This window comes from Caretta caretta, chromosome 1, assembly GCF_965140235.1.
Source record: "Caretta caretta isolate rCarCar2 chromosome 1, rCarCar1.hap1, whole genome shotgun sequence".
NCBI classification, from domain to species: domain Eukaryota; kingdom Metazoa; phylum Chordata; order Testudines; family Cheloniidae; genus Caretta; species Caretta caretta.
The window spans coordinates 252,323,065-252,350,995 of record NC_134206.1 but is presented as its reverse complement, the minus strand read 5'-3'; the positions used below and the strand labels follow the sequence as shown (position 1 = coordinate 252,350,995).

The 27,931-nt window shown below is 38.7% G+C and overlaps 1 protein-coding gene across 6 annotated transcripts in view; it reads left to right on the top strand.

The window, feature by feature from the left end:
• The window catches only part of WASHC3 (WASH complex subunit 3), a 33,675-nt gene extending 6,521 nt beyond the window's left edge, over positions 1–27,154 (top strand). For 2 of the 6 annotated variants that reach the window (XM_048831424.2, XM_048831465.2), the window contains exons 3-7: positions 613–678; positions 2,285–2,416; positions 6,406–6,516; positions 18,908–18,972; positions 25,056–27,154. In XM_048831424.2, coding sequence (XP_048687381.1) covers positions 613–678; positions 2,285–2,416; positions 6,406–6,516; positions 18,908–18,972; positions 25,056–25,140 — 459 coding nt within the window. In that variant the 3' untranslated portion in view covers positions 25,141–27,154. The remainder of the gene's footprint in view (positions 1–612; positions 679–2,284; positions 2,417–6,405; positions 6,517–18,907; positions 18,973–25,055) is intronic. The other 4 variants (XM_048831436.2, XM_048831445.2, XM_048831482.2 and 1 more) reach the window with 4 other exon arrangements.
• Positions 27,155–27,931: the final 777 nt, after the last annotated feature.

Genomic DNA, 27,931 nt, shown 5'->3' with positions numbered 1-27,931 from the left:
CTTTATACAAAATTTGCTTGTGAGATGGAACTGGAGCATGCTAAGGTTTTAGTTTGTTCTGGCTTACCAACAGTTTTGACTGTAAATGACTCCCATTCACTTTCCTGTATTCTTTCTGATTTGTGTCTCCTCCTCTAGTCCCTCCTCATATGTCATTTACTTCTCACCTTTCATCTTTCACATTTTTTGATAGAAGTTCTTTGAAACAGGTAACTCCGAGGATACAGTATGTCTAACTTCATTACCCAATACCTTGAGTAAGATTCATTAACTGTTGTACTCATTTGCGTGTAGTCTCTCTCTATACCCATTACTGCCTTTTGGCAGCATTGCTATTAATGAAGAAAGAGCTGTAGGTAATGAAATTACTTTAAATGCCAACAAATGCTATATAGGAATCAACACGAAGCAGTGTCTCTTGGTGTATAGTTAGCACACTTCGGTCTTGTTCTAACAAGGGTTGCCATGTCACTTATTTTGCATCTTCAATAGGCTGAGGACATAAGTATATTTCTTGTTTGTCTACATGTTCCTTGATTTACCATTGCCAGTTTTGGATTTTAAAAGGGCACTGAACAGTGCTGTCATGTCTTAATTCTTTTTCTCTCCTAGAAGTTGTCAGCTCTATCTCTCCGAATCCAACAAATTGAAACAACGCTTAACATTTTGGATGCAAAGGTGTGTATGTATATATAGATGTGTTTTGGTGGTTTTTGTTCACAATGCTCAAAGTCAGATTTCCTTATAATTAGCAGACTTTTGCACTGAAGTACAATTGTCGTCAGAACTGTGCTGTAATGGAATTTAATGTATTAAAATAAACTATCAGTATGACAACTTTAAATTACAGCTCAGGCTAAATCAAAACTTGCTGCAAACTCTTCTTTCTCATGCTTTACCACTGAATATACAGTTTAAACAGCCATGGAGCATGGAACAAAGGAGCAGGCAGCATGTGGTAGAAGGTGATGTTGGTTTTATCCTTAGTATTGTCTTCTGTTAATTTTTTTGTTTGGAAGAGGGAAAGATTAAATACAGCTTTATCCTTATTACAATACGTAATTTGCTCCAAAACTGCACGTACCACACTAACTCTGTTAACTGTTATATCTACTTTAAAGTAAAGGTCTTGGGGTTAATGTCACTAGACCTTGGTGGATTAATTTGTTTATGGTTGGGTGTGTTTCCACCAACTTCCACATAAAGTAAAAAGTTATTTTTAAGAACTAGATGGCTTATACAGCTTTAATTAAAAGTATAGCCTAAACTATGTCAAATTGAAGACAGATATATAATTTAGATGAAAAAATGTATCCTGTATGACCAAAAGATACAGCTTTGTAGTCATCTAGAATTAGAAAAAAACAATATAAAACTTAGACCCAATCTTGCTTCCGGTGACATTAGTAACAACACCCCCTTGATTTCACTAGAAGCAGGCCCTCTGTTTGGAATTAACTCAAACTTCGGAGTGCAAAAGTTTAAGTATAATCAGAAGGTTTCCATATGTGTGTGTATCTATCTATCATCTAGCTAGCTAGCTAATCTTTCTTGAAGGTTGTAAAATAGAAGCATTGAAAAATCCTGCTTATACAGGCTGAATAGGAGGATTGTCCTGGATGAATATCCAATGCTGTCAACGTCTGCAGAATCTAAGCAATCATGAATGACTACAAATTGCGATTTATAAATGATACTGAGTAGTTATTGGTCCAAGGAAAGAGAACCAGAATGACTCTGTAGCCTGGCAATTAGTGTATTCACTTAGGATGTTCAAGTCCTTTCTTCAGTGTGTGTTTATACATAGTGGAACAGTTTCAATAGGAGACACTGAGACTGGCCTCAGAATATCTTGTAGCATAGTGGCTCAGGCACTCTCCTGTAATGGAGAATCCTGTTCAAATCCTCTCTCCCCATCGGGCAGAGGGGCAAATTGAACTTGAGTCTCCCACATTTCAGATGACTACTTTAACCACTAAGTCCTGAAAAATATTTTTGGGGCCAAAACAATTGTGAACTTGATATGGATTCACCATAATTTTGAGTCAAGTGAAACACACTTTTTGCGAATTAACTATTTGTCTAAAAAATTTCATGCAACTCTAGTAGACCAGGCCTGAATGAGGAAACAGCAAACTATTGTCTTGCTTACATGGGTACTATCAATTGATTTCCTTGCCTGACTGGTATATGTGCTGACTTCTAGGTGATAGGAATGCATGTTATCGGTTTAACTTAAGATGTTACACTCAGAGTTTACTTGAAAATTGTCTTCTGCATTCAGTTGTCATCTATTCCCGGCTTAGAAGATGTCAAATTTGAAGTGTCCAGTGCAAATATGAACAGTGTTACAAATGGTCCAGTTCCACAAGCCACTACAGATCAGCACTCAGTATCTGTATCTCCTCAGTCAGAAGTAAGTATCAAAGTTTAAAAAATATACTTCTTCCCAGAAAGTGTTTCCTCTTGGTTGAACAAGATGGAGTGAACAAGCATGTGTAAGGAAAAAATCAGACCAAACTTTAACTCTATAATACATTTTCCATTTCATGTTTGTCTTTTTTTTAAAAAAAAAGCTTCTTACACTTTTTTGTTAAATTATGTTTGAATAAAAATATTATACTGAAAAATTATTTCCTACATTTTATTAAATCCCACTGAAAGGTCAGCTTGAACTAGGTAGGTAAGGGGGTCAGGGACATAAAGTCATGCATGAGATTAAAATTTCAAATCCCACCATTCCAGTTCTACTGGTTTTTTTAGAATCTGAGCTTTCAGCTGAAACCAACAAATTTCTAGCACTTTCTATTGCAAATGCATGCTTGCTCTATTAAATCCTCTGTTTATTAGAGGAGCACTTTTATACTAAATGATTATCAGCATAAAGGAGGCTAGATATGCTTTAAACACACTCTCAGTTTATTAAGAATTAGCATTCCTGTTGGCCACTTCACAAAGCAAAACTCTCTTGCCTTATTTTTGAGATAGAGAAGTGATGTATTTTCCTGATCATTTCACCCTCAGTCTCCCACTCTTCTCTGTTTTATAGCAATTATAGTGTAATAGTTTACCTCAGCCCAGAGCATGGGTAAAGTCTGAAACTTGGCAGGAGTTGCTGTGAAGTGACAATGGCTGCACTATTGAAAATCCAACAGATTGTTGCTCTTCCTGGCTTATTAATGCTTAGTAACTGTAGATTCATCTGCAGAATTGTGATATGAAAGAAATCTGTCTCACTTTTAGACACATTCTGCTCATTTACACTGACCCCAAAGGGGAATAGCAAAGTAGAAGCAAAGGTGGAGAGTTTCTTAGGCAGTACTGTACAATGTCAGTCATATCAGTCAATAATTAGCAGTTCTTCTTTTTAACTTTTCTCTGAAAACTTCCACTGGCTCTGCATTTTAAAGCAATATTACATATTTCTGAAAGTGGGCTTCAGGTTCATATCTTCAGATGGACAATTTAACAACAAAGCCTGGTAGAATGAGTTTAATAGCTTAAACTTTTTCTGTCCTCCCAAGTCCAAATATTGGAGATCAAAATGGTAGATGATGGAAACATTAGTGCAAAAAGATAATGTTCTAATTATATTAGCAAAAGTACTTCCTGTAATCTTTTGTATTTTTTCATAACTTTAAGTGAGAACGCTCAGTTTATATGGGGAATAAGTTAGGACTAACATGAGTCATTTGGGAGTTATTGGTGTGTTAGTATAAAAGAATATTTTTAATTTGTGCCAATGTTCATGATTTTAAAATCTAGTCAAATACAATTGAAATTCATTCTCTCTACATATTCTGCCTACAAACAAAACAATCTGCTTGACTCAAGCTTTTTTTTCTTTTTTTAAGATTTTGAATTTAGTATTGTGGGTTTTGTATTTATCTCAGTATGTGTAGTGGATATTATTGTTAAGATTCCTTATGTTTAACTGAAACAATACATATTAAATGTTGAACAGATATATCAGTGAAATTTTACAAACAGTTTTAAAATTTCTGACACAACTAATTAAATTTCTTTAAAAGCTAGTTTTGTCCAGTGTCTATAACTGACAACATAAGAGAATCTTTGTTGATTCTCTAGTATGTATGGTCTCTTGCTGATAACATGACTTTGGAACACTTGGCACAGGGCTTGAAAAAAGGAAAAGGTAGTTTATACATTTTACCACTAGAGGGTGCTATGCAGATTACTCAAATAGCAATTAAAATGTTTTACCTAAGGTAAAAATTTACTATGTTAGTCTTATCCATTAAAGGTAAAAAGTACAACATGGGGAAATTATGAGCTAGATAAATATCTCAGGATTCTGATCGTGAGCCACTGCCACTTTGGCGGTGGTATCAGAGCCAAGTAATTAAAGGTCAAGGGGTAGCATCAAGTAGGCATCTGGCAACTGAAAATGTCATCTTAATGCCCTGTAATTAGGGCTAAGGATGGAATGAATTTTACAAGTAACCTTAGTCCAAATTGACTGACATTACTTGTAAAATTTGTTCTGTGCTTGAAATTGACTAGCCAAGTTTATTTTTTGTACTAAAAAGTTTGTAGACATTTGCTTTTAAATTATTTTTTAAAGATGATAGTTTGGGGTCATTTTCACAATTTCTGTGCCACTTGTGAAATTGTGATTTCTATAATGTAAGCTTCTCAGAAACTTGTGTAGCTTTGTTCTTGATTCAGACTGTGACAAAGTGACTCACCAGCCAGTGCACCCATCTTGTGGCTGGATGTGGTGGTGTCAAGGTTTTCCTCTCCATAGCCTTGTTGACCCACCCACCGTTCAGGTCTTCATAGGGATTTAAAAAACCCATGACTTGTCTGGGTCAGCTGCCGTTAGTTCGCAAGGCTCAGGTTCTGGAGCTGTGAAGCTGCGGTTTAGACGTTCGGGATCAAACTGGAGCCCAAGCTCTGGGACTATGTCGGGTGGTTGGTCCAAGAGTTCAGGCTCAAGCCTGAACATGTACACAGCAATTTTTAGCCCTGCGAGTCAGTTAGCTGACCTGGGCCAGCCGTGCCCATGCCGTGCATCTTTCATCCCTGTGCAGATATACCCCCAGTCAGCCTGCTTTGTTTTGTGACTCTGCCCTCCAGCCAGGTCACTTTTTAGTCTCATCCCTTTGAGGTAGAATTGAGTCCAGTTCAGTAATAGTCCAGCAGCTACGTGCTAGGACTAAAGTGAGATTCTAGACCTCATGAACCTTGCCTAGTGAAGGCCCTGGACCTTTTGTTGTTGGCCTGAAGGGGAACCCAGTCTCCTTCTACCCTGGGTTCCAGAGTTTTCCCTAATTTTTCCCACCCATGTGTGGAATGAATTTTGTTATGTGCACTAATATGGAGGTGATGTGATTCATCACCTCCATATTAGTGCCCATAATAAAATTAATGTGGCAGGCTGAGGCCAAGGGATGTGGAGTATGGGAGGGGACTCAGGGCTGGAGCAGAGGGTTAGGGTGTGGGGCGTGGTGAGGGTTCTGGCTGGGGTGCAGGCTTGTGTGGAGCCAGGGATGAGGGGCTCAGGAATGCGACAGAGGGTTGGGGTGCAGGGGGTGAGGGCTCCAGCTGGGGGTGCAGGCTCTGGGATGGGGCTGGGGATGAGGGGTTTGGGGTGCAGTGGGACTCCCTGGGGCTATGGTGGACAGTTCTCTCCCTGCAGCAGCACCTGGGCACCCCAGCCTCAGTAGATCCCGGACAGGGGAGGGGCGCCTGTCCCCTGGCTGCGGCAGGTTTTGGACTGGGCTGGGGGAGGGGCACTTGTCCCCCGGCCGTGTACATCACACGGACGCAACACAGGTACTACTACATGGTATACTTTATAGGAAGGCAAGTTCGAAAATACAATCAAATTGCAAAACAGTAGAAAATAGACATAAATACCTAAAAAGTAGTTAATAGATAATGTCCTTTATGAATGACCTGTTCAGGATAAGTGTACAATTTAAAGCAACAATTTAAAGTCTTTTTTAAGACTTTGTTTTTAGAAATGTGAATATTACTCTGACATAGGCAAATGAAACACTTGAAAAATCATAGCTTTTTTGGTATAGTACTTTGAATCAACTGAATGATATGTAATAAAGCTGTATGAGTGAAGCAGAATTGCTTTTGATCATCAGCCTGACAGCTTTTTCATGACTTCTTTAACACACAAACTTTGAATATAACTAAATTATTTATGCTATTCAAAATAGTTTCTCTTACAAAAATATATTGTGACAAACACTAATGAAAGTAATTCCAAGTGGCAGTGTGTGTACATGCAGAAGTCTATAGTCTGTCCATTGGGGCAAAGAGGAGCTAATTTTACCCTACTCCCAAATCTTATTAGCTGAACTCTCCTTATGTACTCCTGGTCCATGTTGTTACTCAAGATTTACATACAGTGTTCTCTGTATACAGCAGAATAGCATACATGAGGTAGGACAACAGAAAACAGAAGCAGCAGCAGAAAATGTCATGACTGTAGCCAAGGATCCAAGATATGCCAGATATCTCAAAATGGTTCAAGTGGTAAGTCTGTTTGTTCTTTCTCTAGTTTCATTTGAAATTCCTTTACATTTTTTATGATGAAACTGTTTTGTAGCCATATATGAATATAACTGATTTCCTAATTTACACAAACTTATTATTATGGTAAGTTCTGACTGTTGCACCTATCTGAAGGGCAGATAGGATATCACAAATTAAGTTGGGAAAATATGCAGCACTTCAGACTGAGGGTTCTCAAACATTGTTTTAAGGTGGGCCGCTTCTAAATAGAGTATCTTGTAGACCATCACCTCTGTTATTCACTTCTCCCATTCATGCAAGATCTGATAGCTACAGTAGCATTAACTGTGAAGGTAATAGGAAAATGTATATCTTTTAACTATTATGATATCTTTTTGGGGAGGGGGAGGGGAATCAGTCTACTTTTGCTCTTTCTGTCCCTCACCCATTCCGTTCCTCTCTTCTCTTGTTTGTTTTTCCTTCTCCCTTTACCGTGGACATACATACTGCTTTGCAGCTGGGTTTTCTTTATCCTGGGGTATTTCTCTCAACATGTAGCAGCTCCTGTCTCACTGATAGCTCCAGTTTCCTCTTCCCCTTAAGTAGCATTGATTCCACGTGAAGGCAAATAGACTGGCTGTTGCTCCATGTTTTCAGCCCCATCTATCAAGTGGTCCGTCCAGGCTGTTCTTAGTAATGAAAAGACTTGAAACAAAGAGGAGCCAGCACTATTTGACCTGTAAGTGATCCACTGAGCACCAGTGGCCCAATTTGAAAACCACCATCTTAGATTATTTATATAATAGATTAATTATTCTTAAATTTAAGAAAATGATGCTATAGTGAAAGGAAAAGTATATTCCTGTTCTTACATTCCTCCCTCCCAGAGAACACTTCACTGGTCTCCATTATTTTTCAAACAATTGTAACTCAAGTGCTCCTCATGACTTTAACTTGCAGAAAACTGTTATAATTAATTGAATATTCATATGTATTACATTTGCTGTGACATAAGCCTCTTAGCTCAATTTATACCTTTATAAAAGCTAGAGTAAATCTTATGATCTCAGGCAAAGTAAAGTGTAACACTAGATCTAGTTATGGATCCAAAACTGCTAAACTATTTACTTGTCTATTCAGATATCAGCCATGTGCACGGGAGCACATTTCTGCTTAATTTCATGTTAATGGTATCATTAATATACCCGATCACACAGACGCAACACAGGTACCACTACATCAGAGATTTTATGGGTAGGCAAGTTTAAAAAAATCAATCAAATTGCAAAACTGTAGAAGATAGGCACCCCCAATTTTATATTTTATCGGTGTTAAACCTAAAATCAGAAGCCCTATTTTTGTTGGCACTTCATGTATAAATAGGGCATGAACAACGCTTAGATTTTTTTTTCCTCTACTTATTTACATTTGAAATATCTAATGTAAATCTGGTTTTTCCTGTTTTGCTGGAGATCCTAGAGATATGAATTACAGAACCAACCACATAATTCATCCCTTCTTCCCTGCAATTGAATTAATGGCAAGCAAAGCACTCAAGGTTCAAACTTGGTGCAGTTTTTGGGATCTACCACCAGACCTCGGTGCTGTCCCAGAAATTTTCTTTTAATTTTTTTTTTTTGTGTAACAAATTGGCAGCTTATGGCTAGTTTATTACAAACTATTTGGAACATTTTGGGGTCAGTAGTACTGCTGGGAGGAGAACACTACGTTAACTTGTTGCTTTAATGCTTGATTTATTAATAGTAGGGTACCCAAGTCTTTTATACATAGTTACATTGATTTTAGTAACTGAGTGAGATCTCACTTTCCACATTTATCCTTTGTACTGGCAGTCCTGGTGACTCCATTGCCAGCAATAAATGGTGTGGTAGGAAAGTCAAACTTCCATGCTAAAAGTGAACATGCTTTTTATTTGTATTTGCCAAGACATTCTGTTCAAACAAATATTTTTAAAGTTACTCTCTCCTGATTAATGAATTATCTCAGTTCATGTAGCTGTTGCCAGCAGTGATTGTAGTACTAGGTAAGTTCTATCATCGGGTGACCAGATGTCCCGATTTTATAGGGACAGTCCAGATATGTGGGGCTTTTTCTTACATAGGTGCCTATTACCCCTCACCCTCTGTCCTGATTTTTCACACCTTGCTATCTGGTCACCCTATTCTATCATGAGAAGATGATTATAAACTACTAAGCAATATGTTCATTAAGTAGCAAAGCTGTTATGAGGATAGCTGTTCTCTAAAACAATAAAATAGCTAGCTTGTAGGCCTGGTTTGATCAGGTAATGTTTATACATTTACTGGATGTACACTGGTAAAACTGCAGTGATCCCCTGCAAAGCAATGTAATATTGGCTACATTAGATTGTCAAGAGCTTCCTTGTACAATGTGTCACATTTTACGGTTTAATGTGTTCTTACACTGCTTCTAAAGCATTAATATTTCACATAAACTTGTTTTGCAAGGCACAAATACTCTTTTCATGAATTATAAACAGTAAACATGTAATTACAAGATAAATACACTTTATTTCTACCATCCAATTCATTCTACATGTTCAATGGTAATTACCATTTTGACTTAGCATAACTACCCAGTAATATTCTTCTACATGTACAGTGTTAGGCTGGGATTTTCAAAGAAGCTGAAGGAGTTAGGTGCCCAAATTCTGTTGAAAGACACCCAAATCCCATTGAATTTCAATTGCATCTGGATACCTAACTCACTTTGGCTCCTTTTGAAAATCCCAGTCTAAAACCTGTGAAGAATACAGTAATGTCACAAATACGTAGTATGTGTTACTAAACTTAGAATAAGATACAGGTTTACTTGTTCCCTATAACAGTTTTAATATAGAATGTTCATAGTATTTAAAATTAATTAGGTTTAAGACTAGCTTTGTAGATGAAGTAACATTTTGGAGGTGTTGGTTTGCTACAACATTTGTGGTTTACCCTGGAGATTAGCCTAAATAAAATTGATATTTAATCTTAAAATTAAAATGCCTTAATCATATGATTATCGCATGCAATTGCTACTAGGGAGAGTTAGTCATTTGGGTGCCTCAACTGTACATTTCTTGCCTGAACATATTTTGGATTTCTTTTAAATGTAACCTTAACTCTGAATTTCCAAGCATTAAAAAAACCCAGGTTTTGGGAAAATAACATCCCTGTAATGCTTTTTACCTTTAAATTACTAATACGTGCACTCAACTATGACTCCATCTTGACATAGTTCTTAGTTTAGGAATTTTCATTAGACTTCAGCAGAACTTAAACACTTGGATAAATAAAATATTTCATACTTTGTATACAATTGCTACATATGCCTACATGAAGACAATCTTGAAAGTGCCAGATTGAAGGCAATGAAAACTAAGGTACTCTATTCAGTTTAGGTGCCGCATAGTTAGTGCAAGTGCAGATTTCCCTGCCATCTTGCCATAACTGTGTGGAGGGACTGCTTCCTGAGATTGAAAGAATGGTTCATTTCCATGCCTGTTCAGTCATTTACTTTTCTAATGCTGTAAGCAAGTGTGCTACTTGTGTTGGTGATTCTTTCTCATGCTCCTGTGAACGTCTGCCCATCAGGTTCTGGACTGAAATCACCAATTTATTTTACCTGGCCCACTAAACATCTCTCGCAGGTAGAGAGACTGGTGGTAAATGCTGACCTGGCCTAGACAAAAATGGATGTAAATAAAAATTCTATCATTCTAAGCCATCCATGCACACTGCAGCTTCTATTTGTATTACATTTCTGTAGTAATGAGGACACTGTTTGAATCATAATTAACCATAAAGTTCCTGTTTATGAACACAGAGGTCATTCACTTATTTTAAGAAACATTTAGCAAATATATTAGAGACAGAAAAAACTCTTGGGCAGAGAATTACTTGGAAAGTTTTGTTGTTTTAAGTTCAAATATGTTTTTACTGATCTATAAAAGAAGCATCTGTAGTGGTGGGTAGATCAAATACAGCACTCGGATTAAAAATAAATTTATCTTAAATTTTAGAAGGAACACAACTACCTTGCAATAAGTCTTAAAAAAAAAAACTGGTCGTGAATGGAAATATTTTTCAAATCTGACAACTTATTCACAAAATTCCAAACTAGTAGTTCACATTTTCTGAGGAACACTCAGTTTGGTATGGTCTTAAATTCCCCTCACGTTGGCCATTAGACACATTGTTTTTACTTGATTTATAAATCTAGTGTTTGGTGTGTTAAATTAGAATATTGGCAAATAAAGACTTTTCACTGTATCAAAGGATGTGTGTTTTCATCTTCACCACTTCCAATTTCTCATGAGATTGATGGAGGCTGTGGGTGAAGACTATCCTTAACATTGTTTTTATAATACAGTATTCTTAGAAATTCTGAAACATAAAATTCTGGAAGAAAATATTCTTCCAAATAAGAAATAAAAATGCCTTTACAGAGACAAGGTGGGTGATGCAATATCTCTTATTTGACCAACTTCTCTTGGTGAAAGAGACAGGCTTTCGAACTATGCAGAACTCTTCTTAGAAGTTGGTTCGATAAAAGATATTACCTTACTTACCTTGTCTTTCTAATATCCTGGGACCAACAGAGCTGCAACAACACTGCAAACAAAAATTCCTTGGGCACTTATCAGAACCCGTCCTTACTGGATTTATGTACAAAATCTTTGTTGATATATCAAAACAGATAAAATACTATATAGGTTTTGCCATATCTGATCAGACCAGTAAGTCTGGTATTTTTGTTCAGTCTGAGCCAATATTTAAGTATTCAGAAAGTGAGTATGGGTTCCCATTTCACTTGCCTAGGCTAGGAACCCTAGAAGTAGCTGAACCTACACACAAGGTTTAGGCTAGGGATATTGGTAGTATTTTGGAATTACCTGCTAATAAAAAAAAAATCCCAGGATAAGTGAATTTTTTACTTGTGTAAAGCTTTTTGTTTAGAATTGGATAGGAACATCACAGGCTTACACCTTTTTTATGTATTTTCATCACAGATAAAAAATTCATGTAGAAGCTGACAAGTCTGATGTTTTCTGAAACTGCTACAACACAAGTGCAAAAGATTTAATTGTTCTGTTTTTCTAATTTAGTTGTTAAAACAATTAGCTTCCAGGACTTTTGAATTCTAAAATTCAGGAGAGAATTTTAGAGATTTTGTAGTTGTGTATCACTCCAAAGGGTTTATGCATTTAAAAAACAACCACCACCTTTGGGTTGAAGTTTCAATGTGGCAGATGGCAACAGAGCTGTGAGACACCCAGTAATAAAAGTAAATTAATCGATATCTGACACTATATTACAAACTCCTGGGCTTAATTGTTTGTTGAAAGTGATCACTTATATATAAAATTAGAATTGTGATTTTTTTTTTCAGTGCAAGCACACACAGGAAAATACTAATCACAGTAACAAAATTAGCATTGCTATCCTTTCACCAGACTGGGCACTCTATGTTCTGTCTCCTGTGATGGTAGTACAGACATGATTCTCTAATCCATCAGTCATGGCTGCCTGCTCCTTTTTTTTTTTTTTTTTTTTTTTTTACTTACCTTGGACAAACAGTATTTGTTCAGTGCCAGAAAATCCCACACTGCTGTTCATTTACCTTTTGAGGTCTCCCATGTCCTTTTTAGACCACCAGAAGCTCAGTCCCTTGGAGATCAGAAACTAGACACTTTTTTTGGCATGCAGTCATCCAGATGGTGTTTCTTGACCTCTGCAGCAGAGGATGGCAAAGCAACAAGTTTTCTTTGAGCAGTACTAGTGGAAACACAGGAGCAGATACTGTTGGAACATTCCTTTCAAAATGTTGTGGGCCAAACTGTTCTAGGGTATCCTGTCCAGAAGGAGAATGTTTAGGTGTTGCTGAATAAGCATACAAGCTGTTGAAGGGTTTGCAATGAAAGGAAGGCATTTTTCTCTCTAAATCTTAACATATGTATAATTGACCGCTTACATTCCAGTGCACACTCAGGCTTGAATTTATATATTGCTATTATATTCAGAGGAGTCATTTTAAATTGTGCTTCCATTCTTATGTCCTCTTTCCTGCTGCATCTGTTAACTATTTTCCCATTCTAATTGTTCCTTGAAATGTTCCGGATTAATAGTTATCCTTTCCTGCCTCTCTGGCCATACCTTCAGTGTATCTTTTAGGAGGTCCTCCTTTTCTGCCAGCCTTTCTCATTTTGTCCTCTTCTCAGTAATAACGGCTCACATGACTTCAACTTGCCATCTTACACTGTTGACTTGCAAACCTGTCTACCTGTCCACTCCCAACTTTCCTCCTCTCGCTTAGTCTTACTCATCCTCTCTTTTTGGATGTATTGCCATAAGCTTAACATGGCCCAAACTGAACTGATGTTTCCTCCCAAACTCTTTCTGCTCCCTCTTTCTCTGTGACCACTGTCAACACCACAGTCCTCCTTGTCACCCATTCTCACAACTGGCAGGTTCAGGAAGGGAGTCCTCTCCAACAGCCTATTTGGTTTTTCAGATCCTGCCTGTGTCTAAATCTTGCCACTCCTTCTTGTATAATTTCCAACACTTTTTTTTTTTCCCCTCCAGTTCCTGCTAAAACTCTCATTCAGACTCTCACTTCTTGCCTTTATGATTGAAATATTCTCCTGTCTGCTCTTCCTGGTAACCTTATTCTGTGCCTCCCAATTCATACAAAACACAACTGCTAAAATAATCTTTCTTACCTGTTATCTGACCAGTGTCGCACACACCCCGCCCCTTGAATCCTTTCACTTCTACTCTCCTCCACTACATCAAGTTTAGGCTTCTTGCCCTTGCTTTCAAGGCCGTATGTAAATCACCCTTTCTTGCTTTCCCACTTTTTCGTGTTGCTTTAGTCACATCCACTCCACTGATGGTGCCTGCCTCAACACATTTCTCTGCTTCTCCCACAACTGTTCCCAAGCTCTCTTACATCTGGAATGCCCTTCATGAGTTGGAGGACTGCATGGTCTCTCTATGCTTTCAGCATTCTAATATTTCCTGAAGACCCACTTCTGCCATGACACACATGAGTAGCCAGTTAATAAATTAGATAATGTGATGGAAAGAACATAAGAATGGCCATACTGGGTCAGATCAATGGTCCATCTAGCCGAGTAGCCTGTCTTCCAACAGTGGCTGGTGTCAGAGGCATTAGAGGGAATGAACAGAACAGTGCAATTTCAAGTGATTCATTCCCTGTCATCCAGTCCCTGGGCTGGACACCCAGAGCATGGAGTTGTGTCCTTGACCATCTTGGCTAATAGCTTTTGATGATGGACCTATCCTCCATAAACCCAGTTACACTTCTGGCCTTCACAACATCTCCTGGCAATGTGTTCAAGTTGACTGTGCTATGTCTGAGGAAGTACTTCCTTATGTTGTTTTAAACCTGCTGCCTATTAATTTCATTGGGTGACTCCTGGTTCATGTGTTATGTGAAGGAGTAAATAATACTTCCTTATTCACTTTTTCCACACCATTCATGATTTTCTAGACCTCTCTCATATCCTCCTTTAGTCGTCTCTTTTCTAAACTGAAAAGTGCCAGTCTTTTTAATCTCTCCTCATATGGAAGCTGTTCCATGCCCCTAATCTTTTTTGTTGCCTTTCTCTGCCTTTCCAATTCTAATATCTTTTTTTAAGATGGGGAGATCAGAACTGCACACAATATTCAAGGTTGGACACACTCTGGATTTACATAGTGGGATTGATATTTTTTGTCATATCTATTCCTTTCAGAATGGTTTCTAACATTGCTAGCTTTTTTGACTGCCACTACAGATTGAGTAGATGTTTTCAGAAAATTATTGACGATGATTCCAAGATCATTCTTGAGTGGTAACAGCTAATTTAGACCATATCATTTTGTATGTATAGTTGGGATTTTTTTTTTTCAATGTGCATTACTTTGCATTTATAAACATTGAATTTCATCTGCCAGTTTCTTGCCCAGTTTTCTGAGATCCCTTTGAATGTCATCGCAGTCAGCTTTGGCCTTAACTATCTTGAGTAATTTTGTATCTTTTTTACCACCTCACTGTTTACCCCTTTTTTCCAGATCACTTACAGAGGTTGAACAGCACTAGTCCAGTACAAATCCTTAAGGGATCCTGCTATTTACTTCTCTCTTGTGAAAACTGACCATTTATTCCTACCTTGTTTCCTATCTTTTAACCATTTACTGATCCATGAGAGGACCTTCCCTCTTAACCCATGATTGCTTAATTTGCTTAAAAGCTGTTGGTGTGGTACTTTGTCAAAAGCTTTCTGAAAGTCTCAAGTGGATCATCCTTGTGCATGTGTTTGCTGACACCATCAAAGAATTCTAATAGATTAGTGAGGCATGATTTCCCCGTATAAAAGCCATGTTGACTTTCCCCAGCATGCCATGTTCATCTATGTGTTTGATAATTGTGCTCTTTCCTAGAGTTTCAGCCAACTTGCCTGGTACTGAAGTTAGGCTTACTGGCCTTTAATTGCCAGGATCACCTCTGGAGTCTTTTTTAAAAGTCAGTGTCCTATTAGCTATCCTCCAGTCATAAGGTACAGAGATTGATAAATTAAACAGTAATAAATCACCAGGACCAGATGGTACTCACTTGAGAGTTGTGAAGGAACTCAAATATGAAATTGCAGAACTACTAACTGTGATATGCAACCTGTTGCTTAAATCATTTTGTTCCAAAACCACCTCTACGGACACCTCAGTCTTGGACAGTTCTTCAGATTAGTCACCTGAAAAGAATGCCTCAGGTGTGGGAATCTCCCTCACATCCTCTGCAGTGAAGATCCGTGCAAAGAATTTATTTAGCTTCTCCTCAATGGCCTTCGCTTCCTTGAGAGCTCCTTTATCACTTTGTAGCCCTTCTGATTGTTTGGTGGGCTTTCTGCTTCTGAGATACTTGAACTTTTTTTTTTTGCTCTTAGTTTGTCTGTTTTGCTCTTTGCTCTTCAAATGCTTTTTTGGCCTGTCTCATTGTACTTTTACACTTAACTTGCCAGAGTTTATGTTCCTTTCTGTTTTCTTCAGTATAATTTGACTTCCAATTTTTAAAGGATGCCTTTTTGTCTCTAGCCACCTCTTTTACTCTGTTTAGCCGTGGTGGCCTTTTTTATTTTGTTTGGTCCTCTTGCCCCTCCCCCCCTTTTTTTTAATTTGGGGTTACATTTAGTTTGAGCCTCTGTTACGGTGTTTTTCAATCCATTCATCTTGCGTACATTTCATTTTTGTGACTCTTCTTTTTAATTTCCATTTAACTAGCTTCCTCATTTTTTATGTAGTTGCACTTCTTGAGGTTAAATGATACTGTCGTTGGTTTTACCGGTATTTTTCCGCTCCCATAAGGATGTTAAATTTTATTACATTATGGTTGCTATTACTGAGTGATTCAGCCATTCACCTCTTGAACCAGATCCTGTGGTCCACTTAGGACTAAATCAAGAATTGCCTCTCCACTTGTGGGTTCCAGGACTAGCTGTTCCAAGAAGCAGTCATTAATGGTGTCAGAATTTTCTCGGCATTCCATCCTGAGGTGACATGAATCCAGTCAACATGAGGATAGTTGAAATCCCCCATTATTATTGGATTTTCTGGTTTTGTAGCCTTTCTAATCACCCTGAGCATTTCACAGTCACCATCACTATCCTGGTAAGGAGATCAGTAGTATATTCCTACTGCTATACTCTTATTATTCAAATATGGGATTTCTATCCATAGAGTTTCTGTGGTACAATTTGATTTTATTTAAGATTTTTACTGTATTTGACTCTGTTCTTTCACATACAGTGTCACTCCCCCACAAGCAAGACCTACTCTATCATTCCTATATATTTTGTACCCTGGTATTACTGTGTCCCATTGATGATGATGATGATCATCATCATCATTCCACCAAATTTCTGTGATGCCTATTATATTAATATCCTCGTTTAATACCAGGTGCTCAAGTTCATCCATCTTAGTATTTAGACTTCTAGCATTTGTGTACAAGCACTTATAAAATCTGTCAATATTTAGTTGTCTGCCTTCATGTGATGTAATTGAATGGGATACTTTTTTGTTTTTGACTGTTTCACTTTAGTTCCTAACTGTACTTTATCAACTTCTATCCTCTTCTCTTTACAAGGATATAGAGTATCCCCTTTAATAAATCCTTCCCAGAGGGGTGGCTCTGTCCAAATGATGTGCTCCTCTGTATGTCAGCTTTCCCCAACTCTTTAGTTTAGAAATTCCTCTACAACTTTTTAATTTTACATGCCAGCAATCTGGTTCTGTTTTGGTTTAGGTAGACCCCATCCTTTCTGTCTAGGTTCCTCCTTTTCCGAAAGGTGTCCCACTTCCTAATAAACCAAAATCCTTCCTCTGAACACCCTCGTCTCATCCATTCATTGCAGCCATGCAGTTCTTCCTGTCTAAGTGGCCCTATGTGTGGAAATGGAAGCATTTCAGAGAATGCTTCCCATGGACGTCCTGGACTTGAATCTCTTACCTAGCAGCCTAAATTTGGCCTCCAGGATCTCTCTCCTACCTTTCCCTGTCATTGGTACCTATGTGTGACCATCCATATATGTCTATCAAGACATCTTGAGAGGTCTTCACCATGCAGTTCTCCTGGTCATCTTCTGGAATCCACCATTTCTATTACTTGTCTCTTCCTAATAACTGGGTTCCCCTCCCCTAGAGGGGTAGACTTAATGTGAGATGAGACCATGACATCATCTGGAAGAATTGTCCAAACTATGGGATTGTTTCCTTCTGCTCCAGTTTGATGTTCTCCTTCCTCCAGATTTTCATCCTCCTTAACAGCACGGAGACAATCAGACTGGGGGGTGGAACTGCTTTACTGTGTCCCTGAAAGTCTCATCTATATATCTCTGTCTCTCTTAGCTCCTCCAGTTCAGCCATTCTGATTTAAAGAGCCTGTACTTGGTCTCTTAGGCCCATGAGTTGCTTGCACTGAATGCACACGTACACCACCTGTCCATGAGACAGGTAATTATACATGCTGCATTCAGTGCAATAAACTAGAAGCCCCCACATCTGCACCCTGTCTGCTCTAGGGCTTCCTCTATTGACCTCCAGTCCAGTTTTCCTGCTTTTTCAACTCCCAATTTGTTTGTTAATTTTGAGTGAACTAGTCATTAAACTGAAATGAAGAAATAAGCTCTCTGTACCTACAGAGGAGGCCACTGCTGTCCAAAGCTGGTTAAACACTTCAGCAAACTCTGGGTGCTTCACCAGTAGCTTCCATCCATTCAGTGGTTTGACTTTCTTTAAAACTTAGGAGCAAATATGTACTAAATATTTAATTTTAATAGATTTTAATAAATGTAGATCTTAACATTGACAACCTGTCATATTTAATTTAATAGTTTAAAAAAAAACACCTTTAATTTTAAATAAAAAATCCTTTAAAGTTTGTTCATCCTTTTTTTTTTTAATCCCCTCCTGACTGGCTACATAAAGGCAGAAAGGATGTGTGTTCAGTTATCGGGTTCAGTCCCACTTCTTGCACTGTTAAGCAGTCGAATGTTTGTTACTCTTGGCATTGTAACATGTAATTGCTAACTTCACTTTTAAGTCATTAAACACAAACAAATCTAGTTTCATCTTGTGTACCAAATAGTTTGCCCTTTTTTGTAGACTATAACCTATTAGAATACCTAATTTTAAAGCATATGGAAAATATTGATGGAGCAGTGTCTTTATGAATTAAATAACCTTGGATTGTTACTCTCTTCCTGACTTCTTAATTTTTTGTAAGATAGAAAATACTTGAACATCTGCTGTAAATTAAGAATGAATACTGTATTAGGGACTAAAGTTAAACATGCATGTGCATAATTTTATTGTGAGTAGTTACACATATGTAAGGTCAAAGCCTTAGAGTACTAGGCACTTCAGTAATGGTAAAATGACTGACTCTGCCCAAACGGGGTTACAATCTTAAACAGACAATATACAGATGATGAAGGGGATGTAGCAAAAAGCAAATGGTTGAACAATGAAGTTTAGAAAGTGCAACAGTTTTGGTTTTGAACATATATTATATTAATGGTGTCAGCTGTATTGCTGATGCCTACAATTGTAAATACAGATCACCCTCTCTATTCCTTGTTTAAGCAGAAAAATCCCTCCGAAGCTTAAAATGATAAACATTTGCCCTGTTGCTCCAGGTGCCACCATAGCTAAAGAGTTTCCATATACTTATTCAACAGCAGTGATATGGTTCAGTCAGCACAGAAAAGCATTGCACATGATCTGTGCCTAAAAGCAACTGTGGAGTCTATTTGTTCCAGTAGATTTTCACTTTTTGATTAGTAGTAGTAGTATACCACTTAAACACTTTTTTTTCCCCTCCCTCACAGGGTGTTCCTGTAATGGCAATAAGAAACAAAATGCTTTCTGAGGGGCTAGACCCAGATCTCCTTGAGTAAGTAATACTTCTATCTTTATACTAGAGTTGGAGTGCTATGCACTTAAAGGCTTCAGTTATGCTGTCTGGAGTGGATAATGACCGAGAGTGCCTATTTCAGGGCAGGTACCTCAAACAGGTAGTATGTTCTACAGTTAGATTTTACCAAGCTGGCAATGAATGTGAATTCCTGGATCACTAGAACAGTCTTACCATGGAGTCACAGACAGTCCCCTTGTACTCTCCAGTCTATCGTACCACCCCAACAAACTGGATTTAGTGATAAATGGTCACTTACACCAAAAATTCAGGTTGCTTTCAGTCCCAGGAGACTAGTCACTTACCTCAGATCAATTGGAACCCTAGATCTTACACCAAAGACTATGCCTGTAGCCAATCCTATAATAACCTATCTGAAGGTTTATTAACTAGGAAAAATAAATGTGTGTGAAAGCAAGCAAACACATACACCTAAATGAGTTATCTAAATCCTAAGTGACAAAGTTGTTTTCTACTGAAAGGAAGGAACCCATGGTAGTTTTGAATTGGGGGATCTAGATATATTGCCAGCCAGTAGTGCTGCTTCTGATTGATTCGTTGGAGATGGTGATTTTTGCAGAAGAGTAAACAGCATTACTTTCACCAGCGATTTCCCAATGATGTCACCCTGTTCCTGGAAGTTGGTCTACTTCTGTCTCTATTCTCTCGCCAGCAGGCACAGCAAGGGAATTACTTGGCTGATTCAGTCATCAACCTTCCTTAACACCTTTGTGGCCTCATCCAAGTGCTATAGGATTCTGTTAGCTTCTTCATGAGCAGCCAGTGGAAGGGAGCCAAATGGAGTCTGGTATCTGGCTGTGCTAGCCTGGGCCCAGAGGTGTAGAATGCTACCACTGCTTCTTTCTGGTCATAGAGATTTTCTATCATGTAAAAGGTGGAGTTCCTCTGGTGATCACCTGCTTCATCTAGTGACATGGCATTTTGTGTCTCCTGCAGCTCTCTATGATTGTGGCGTGCTTCACGGGATAGCTGAAGTGGCCATAGAGCTTTCTAGTTGTTGACAGCAGTGCCAGCAACTTTGCATTCCCATCCAGAAATTCCATCACAATCAGCCTGAGGTGGTGAGCAATGCAAGGGACATGTGAAGCCACCATCATGCTCTGCTTTTCTGATGCTCACTTCATTATCTCTTGCCACAAACCCAGCAAAGAGATTGAGGGGCTGTAGGCATCCTAGACAGTACACAGTTTGTCCAAGATGTTTGGGGATTTATGCTGTTTATCAAATCCAGATATGCAAAGCGTGGCATTCCATTGATTGAAGATGTTCATGTTGTTGGTGCTATGGTTAGTCTTTCCATTCTCCTCCAGTGGACTGTAAGACATGTAGTTGTCTGATCACTAGTCCACATATCCATGATTAGGTTCATGCTCCCACCTTCACAGTTAACCAGTCCAAGCTGTACTGCACTCCTCACAGCACCACCAAGGTCTGGTGCTGCCTTTTACACAAAATAAGAGCAGCTAGGGATCTGCCACCTGGGGGCAACTGCAGCCACAAAGCATCTGAAGCCCTCACCCTCCATGTGGGAAGAAGGAAGCATGTCCATGGCCAGCATTCTCACACATAATCTGGTCAGTTTCACTGTTGCATTCATATTTTTGCCCCCGTACTCCATTAGGGTCTGTTGAGTGGTACTGCAGGGCTTAGCTGACAAAGTTGTGGAAAGCATTGGTGGTGTCACAGTCAACATCTGCTCTTTCGTAGTTAGAGTGCCTTTTAGCTTTCCTCCAAGTCCTGAGCTTGCTCAATCACAGCTTAGTCTCTCCCTCTTTTTGCAGAGCTGGCAAATAGCACTGGTAATGTCCACAGTATCAATTTTGGAATGTTCCCAAACCTGCAATGCAGTTGCTTATTTGCATTTTCAGGAAGGGATTGGAGGATTATAGCTCGTGATGACTCTTGCTGCTGAGAAAAATGCACAACCTTCCCCCTCCCCCCCCCGGAGTTTCCACCAGAGCTATATCGAGCAGAGATGGAGGTGGGTTCCTCTTTCCCCATCTCCCCCCTGCCCCCACACTGCACCTGAGAGCTGAGACTACCAATACCAACCACATCCTTTCTGGAAGTGAAATAGTGGAACAGAGTGTTTAGAGGGAGCTGATGGTCTCTGGCCAGTGGCCTGCTGCTGTCTCTCAGCCTTTACAAGAACAACTTCATGTGATGCTGGATTAAGTGGAGGCATGCCACTAATCTCACCAGCAACAGCACCACCCCCATGCTGAGTGGTCAGCTGTGCCACAGGGAAATATTCCTGTTCAGAGGAGCTGTGTGCCTCGGGCAAAGTGGATATTGGTGGTTCCCATACCTTCACTTCCAGCTGTGTGTGCTGCAGAGCTTCTCCACTCTGGACCACTTTTGGAAGCTTGCCTATTTAGCACTCAAAAGTGCACCATGCAAGAACGCTATTTGCAAGCAGCCACATGCTGCAGTCTCCTGGATCCACTGAAAAAGATTGGTTTCAGAGTAGCAGCCATGTTAGTCTGTATTCGCAAAAAGAAAAGGAGTACTTGTGGCACCTTAGAGACTAACAAATTTATTTGAGCATAAGCCTTTGTGAGCTAGAGCTCACTTCATCGGATGCATTCAGTGGAAAATACAGTGGGGAGATAGAGAACATGAAACAATGGGTGTTACCATACACACCGTAAGGAGAGTGATCACTTAAGGTGAGCTATTACCAGCAGGAGAGCATGGGGTGGCGGGGCAGGAGCCCTTTGTAGTGATAATCGAGGTGGGCCATTTCCAGCAGTTGACAAGAACGTCTGAGGAACAGTTGGGGGAGCGGGGGGGGGGGGAATAAACATGGGGAAATAGTTGTCCTTTGTGTAATGACACATCCACTCCCAGTCTTTATTCAAGCCTAAGTTAATTGTATCCAGTTTGCAAATTAATTCCAATTCAGCAGTCTCTCGTTGGAGTCTGTTTTTGAAGTTTTTTTTGTTGAAGTATTGCCACTTTTAGGTCTGTAATCGAGTGACCAGAGAGATTGAAGTGTTCTCCGTCTGGTTTTTGAATGTTCTAATTCTTGACGTCTGATTTGTGTCCATTTAGTTTTTTACGTAGAGACTGTCCGGTTTGACCAATGTACATGGCAGAGGGGCATTGCTGGCACATGATGGCAGATATCACATTGGTAGATGTGCAGGTGAACGAGCCTCTGATAGGCTTGAACCATGGCAGGGTTAGGTGAAATCAATGAATTAAATAAGTCTGCCTCTTACAGCAATAGAACCACCCCAAGTACAGGGCTCAGAGAGAGAACCTGTAATCTACTAGGCTGGGAGAATCTTCTCAAAAAGATGCTGATGCAGAAAGCAGGCTGCTTTCTCTTCTTGCAGGCATGGCATCACGCAAACACAATCAAACCCTCAGTCACAAGGGTGAACCAATCTGAAACTGTGTAGTCAGCCAATCAGTGAACACACAGGGCATCATGTGACCAACTACAAGAAAAGTTGGAACAAAATAGAAAACTCAGAATAATGCTCATTGGAACAAAATGGTAAAACCAAAACAAAATGAAATTCTCTACCTTTTAATCATCCTTTTTATGAATTTTTTTCATAAAAATAGTTTCAGAAAATTTTTCAGTTTTGACAAAACTACATATTTTTTGGCAAAAATTTCAACCAGCTGTAGTACATACCTTGTTTTGAACAGCCTATTCTGAAACAAGCACTTTCTTTTAATAAGGTAAAGATTGTGTCTTTAGGAATAACTACTAAAATACTATACACTAGTCTGATCAGTAAGACTGTTTTTAAAAACCCCATACAGTGGAAATGCAAGGTAGAAGGTAGTCAGCAAAACCTTGTTTGAAAATCCTAGGCACTTTTTGTCTCTTAAAATGTTACCATTTGTTACTAATTTTTTGTAAATGTCCCTCTTTTATGTCTAGGTGTATAAGGCAGGATTCTAACAGTGAAACTAAACCAGAAAAGGCTGCCCATTAGAAGTTGAAACATGTTCCTTATTTTAAAATGTCGCAGATATTGGCTTGAAAATGCTGGGAAGGAATTATACGTCATTTGGGATCATCCTCAACCCCTTTTAAGATTCTGCAAAGTACTAACATTCAGGCAGATGGTCTTAAAATTGTTGATATGGAAATCTCTACGTAGATAACTTACCTGTACAAAGCAAACTAATTGTTTGGCAAAGTGTGTATTTGCTTTCAAATCTGCAAGCAAAAACTTGAAGGATTCCTCCTGGGGAAAATTTATTTTGAAAAACAGATACAACTTGAAAGCATTTTGGTACCAAAACAGGCAGTCTTCCCTTCTTTCCCAACCCTTCCATTTGCCCTGCAAGAAGGGGTTAGAGAAGGGAGGCCCATTTCCAGGGCCATAGAAATCTAACTGTCCTCCTGCATGGCAGTCACACTGTCGTTAGATCTTTAGCTTGGCCTGGCCTATTCTTCTATTCCCTTTTCCCCTTTTTAAAAAGGTACTATGGCACTTTCTTCAGTTTTCATACCAGAAATCAGGTGATCTAGTCTCTCCCTGCTGCTTCCCAGTGTCTGAAGTGACTTTTCTGAAGGCAGCACTTTCTCTGACTGGAAAGAAATGCTGTTTCTAGTGGGATGTAGTTTCTCTTCCTTCTCTATCGTCTTTCCTCTCCACTATTGGCTTGTGACTTTTAAAATTCCATATTGACCTTAGCTCTGAGTCTTTCCGCCCTTCCTTCCCCCATGTTTCCTTATTTTTTATTTTTCTTACACATCCTATTTTGTCCTCTCCTGTACTTTTGAACTTCAGGGATTAACCACTGTTGCCCTAATCTTGTCTGCGGGTCTCTACAGATCAAATTGCTGCAGTGCCATGGTAATAAAGGAATAATCCTGAAGGGTGCTGTTCGCATGGGATATGCATGGGGAAAGCAGAACCTTTGTTGTGTGTTCTCATAGGGCTATAACACATCAAGTGACTCAGTGTAGGCACTTCAGGCATCTAAATCAAACGAATTCAAGTGGATTTAATATGTGCAAAATTGAGGCTGGAAAGCACCTCTGTGGCAGGTATTAGGAGATGACCATTAGATATGGGATACTATGGCATGATTGACTTGGCAGTTATGATATCTGATTCTATATTAATGTATCTTGCAGGTGGTAATTAACTATGAACTGAGAAGTTGGTTTTCATTCATTTGAACCCTCCACTACTCTCAAATATAGGTACCTTCCATCCCTATGTACACACTTAATGTCAAATTGTACCAGGAGTGATGTCCCATCCGGCACTTACCTTTGTCACATTTCACAAACTAAGCAGGATTGAGCCTGGGAAATACTTGGCTGGGGGACTTCCAAGAAAAAACAGGTCCTGCAGGAAGTGATACTGGTGATTCATTAGGTGGCACGCTTTCCCCAGAGTTTACACAGAACAAACGTTCTGGCATGGTATTAGCATATCTAAGAATACACTACTTCCTGTATTTCAGAGTAAATGCAAGAAGCTTGACCGCTTGTAGTCATTGAAGACTTTCTGCAAGTCAGATTTTCAGTCCTGGTATCCTAGCCAAATTCCAGTCTGAGTGATTAATTGTTCTTGCCTACCTAAAACTATCCTACTGTTTTAGTTATGTACTGTATTCACTTCCTGTCATGTACTGTTTTCACTGCTTAATGGTGCACAGCATGTTCCATTCTGTAATGGTCCTAGAACTCCTGAAGATTGTACAAGAATTTGGATTAATCAATAGTGTCTGCTTTCAGCTTTCTCTTCAGGTGCCAGTCAAACTTCTTTTAGTGACTAAGGAATTTTCTGGAGATCTCTTAATGTGTCTCCAATCTGAACTCTACTGGGTCTTCAGAGCTTGCAGTCCACTGGATTTTAAGTTACACATCAGTTGAAAATGAAGTGGTTCTAACCCAATATATTTTTATATCTTAGATTGTAAACTTGGGTTTTGTTTTTAAAATGCTGTGTACATTTATGGTGAAAGCTGCTAAATAAACCAAGCTATTAGTAGCATTTTGATCATATTTTTTTTTCCCCTGGAATTTAACGAAGTGTAATCTTTCCCTTCACTTTTAGAACACCAGATGCCTTAGTGCCTGCCTGGGGAGATGAAGTGAATGCAGAAGAAAGTTCTGACAGTGAATCTTCATTTAGTGACTAAAGAGACTGATTTCTGCCTTAGAACTTCTGATAAGTGCTATATATTCCATGCTTTTTATATTATAGCAGGAGAATAGTAAATAATTATTCATATGGCTCAAACAAAACCAAACACCTTTTTTGGTGCTGTGGTCCTCGTGTTCTCTTCCAGGAAGTTTTGACAGACAGACAGACGCATTCAACCTGAACTAAGAGCCCAATCAGTATAGCTCATAATGCATTATCACAAGCTGAGAAGGCCTTATACAAGATTCTTCTGTCTTTCAGAAGTAAAAAATACTATTTATATATTAAACTGTCATTTGTGAAACTCTAATAAAGACTTTTGTCTGATATGATTAGACTTGTAATTTAACATTTTGTTTATCTAAATTCATTCTTCCTATCCCATAGCTTGCAGGGTAGGCTTTTCAAATTGGAATGGCCTAATTTCAGACTGATGCACTGTAATGTTCCTTATGCTATGATTTTATACTTAAATGATGCAGCAAGAAATACAAAAGTTAGCTATTTTATAATGAACACAATGAGTTCTGTATTGCAAACTGATCTAAAAATCAGATATTCAGAAAAATTAACTCTAACTTTCAAAGTGTAAACTGGTATTCTGGCTTCAGACTAAATTTGATATAAAGTTTGATAAAGAAATTTCTGTGTTTTAAAAAAAATGAATCTGTATAAATCCAGATTAGACTGGAGTACAAGGCTACACAACTCCAGCGAGTTGTTCTGAAAATGGCATTGTGAAGGAAATGGGTTACTGGAAGATTATTAACGGAATACTGAAGCCTGTCACCACTTAGTCACTGTGACACAGGTCAGTAATAACCAAAAGTAGAAACCATCCTCTGACAGCTGTTTGGCTCATTTGAAGTGATCTGTGGTCTTAGTCCATCTTCTGTTGGACAAGAAACCCTCTTATAATTGGTGTCCTTTTTGATAGTTTCAGCAGAGAAGCCAAGGATTCATTTTACCCAGATAATAAACCATCCTCTCACCTCTGGAGTTGATGTCTTTGAACCAGCATAAAGCTACGTGGTGTGGGGGAGGAGGTATGAGGAAACCCATTCTGTGCCTGACTTATCCACAGAGCGAATATCTTTTTCTAAAACACTTAATTCACTGTATGGACCAAACAGCTTGAAATTCTGTAAGACTTGTATGATACCATGTATTTTACATCAAATTCTTCAGTGTACTTGGTCTCAGTGGGTCTCAATTGAATTCCTACACTGAAATGTTAGGCTAAGTGCAGCAGAACTACTAGATTGGCTGGATCTTTTAAATAACATCTTTTCACGTTCATCTTAAAACACAGAGGGAAGACTAGAATTGCAGCTTTGATTATGAGCAAACATATCAGGTTTTATTAGAGAGCTCATTACATCCTCCTGCCTTGAGCAGTGCTTCAGATAAAGGCTTTGCTCCAGCAAGTCATCTGCTCATTCTGTAACTTTTAAGGACAGCTCTTATATAAGCACAATGGGAAGAGAGAAACTCTGGCCTGGTCTACGCTTAAAAATTAGATTGGCGACGCATGTCATATAGGGGATGTGAAAAAATTCACAGCCCTGAGCACTGTAGTTGAGCCGCCTTATGCCCCAATATAGACACAGCTAGGTTGACAGAAGAATTCTTTCAAAAACCCCTTCCATGGCTATATAAAATTTCTACACTATGGCATTACAGTGGCAAAGCTGCAGTGCTGTATCTGTGCTGCTGTAGCTTCTGTAGTGTGGACATAGCCTCTCTGTATAACCTCTACATTTAAAATATCTATAACCCATATGAAAGCCTATGTGCACTAAAGAATAACTAGTGAGTATTAATAGATGAAGTTTAAGCTAGCATTTGCTCAAGTAATAAGTATTAAGATATGTTAGCAATAAATAGTTATTTCAGAACTTAAATGTTTGTTTATTCTTTCACATATAGTAAGACACTGGTACTTCATGAAGTCTATTTGAAACTGATTGAAGCACGTGTATATAATTAAAGCTATGTTTTGTAAACAAGTTGTGACTGTTCATTGTATAACCAATATGAAAATCTTTGCTCTGACTGTTTCACAGAATTGTCATAATCTTATTTAAAACAAGTTAACATTTTTACATTTCATTTTCTTATTGGTGGAGTTGCACAGTGATCACTTTACACTGTTATATAAGGCTAACTGTGGAGGATTTGTAATCGTCTCTAAAGGTAAATTTTATTTTTCTACATATCTTGATTCTGAATGTGCTAAAGTAGTGATAGTCTTGTGGGGAGGGGAGGGGGCAAGATTTTTAAAAAGAGGAGCAAATAGACTTCTCAGTCCATATTTAGGCAACTAAATAAGTGACCTGACTCTCAAAACTGCTGAGGATCCAGCAGCTCCCACTGAAATCCCAGTAGTGACCTGCATTCTTGCTTTAAGTTGATGGTGGCTGCTGGGTGCTCAGCACTTTTGAAAGCCAAGTCCTGTCTTCTGCCTCTTTTTCCATTGTAGATACACCCTAAGTGAGCAGAGGATGGGCTCCTATCAAGGGCAACTTCATGTTGTTAAGCCCTGGCAAGAGAAACTGCTTTGCAGAACCTTCTCTTCTTATGGATTCCAAGGCCAGAAGAGACCATTGTGATCATCTGGTTGGACCCCTTGTATAACACAGGCCATAGAACTTTCCCAAAATAATTCCTAGAACAGATCTTTGGCTGTATTTCTAAATCTTGATTTAAAAATTTTCAATGATGGGGAATCCACCATATCTTTGGCAGATTGTTCTGACCTTGCTCACATAAAGAGTCACCTAAAG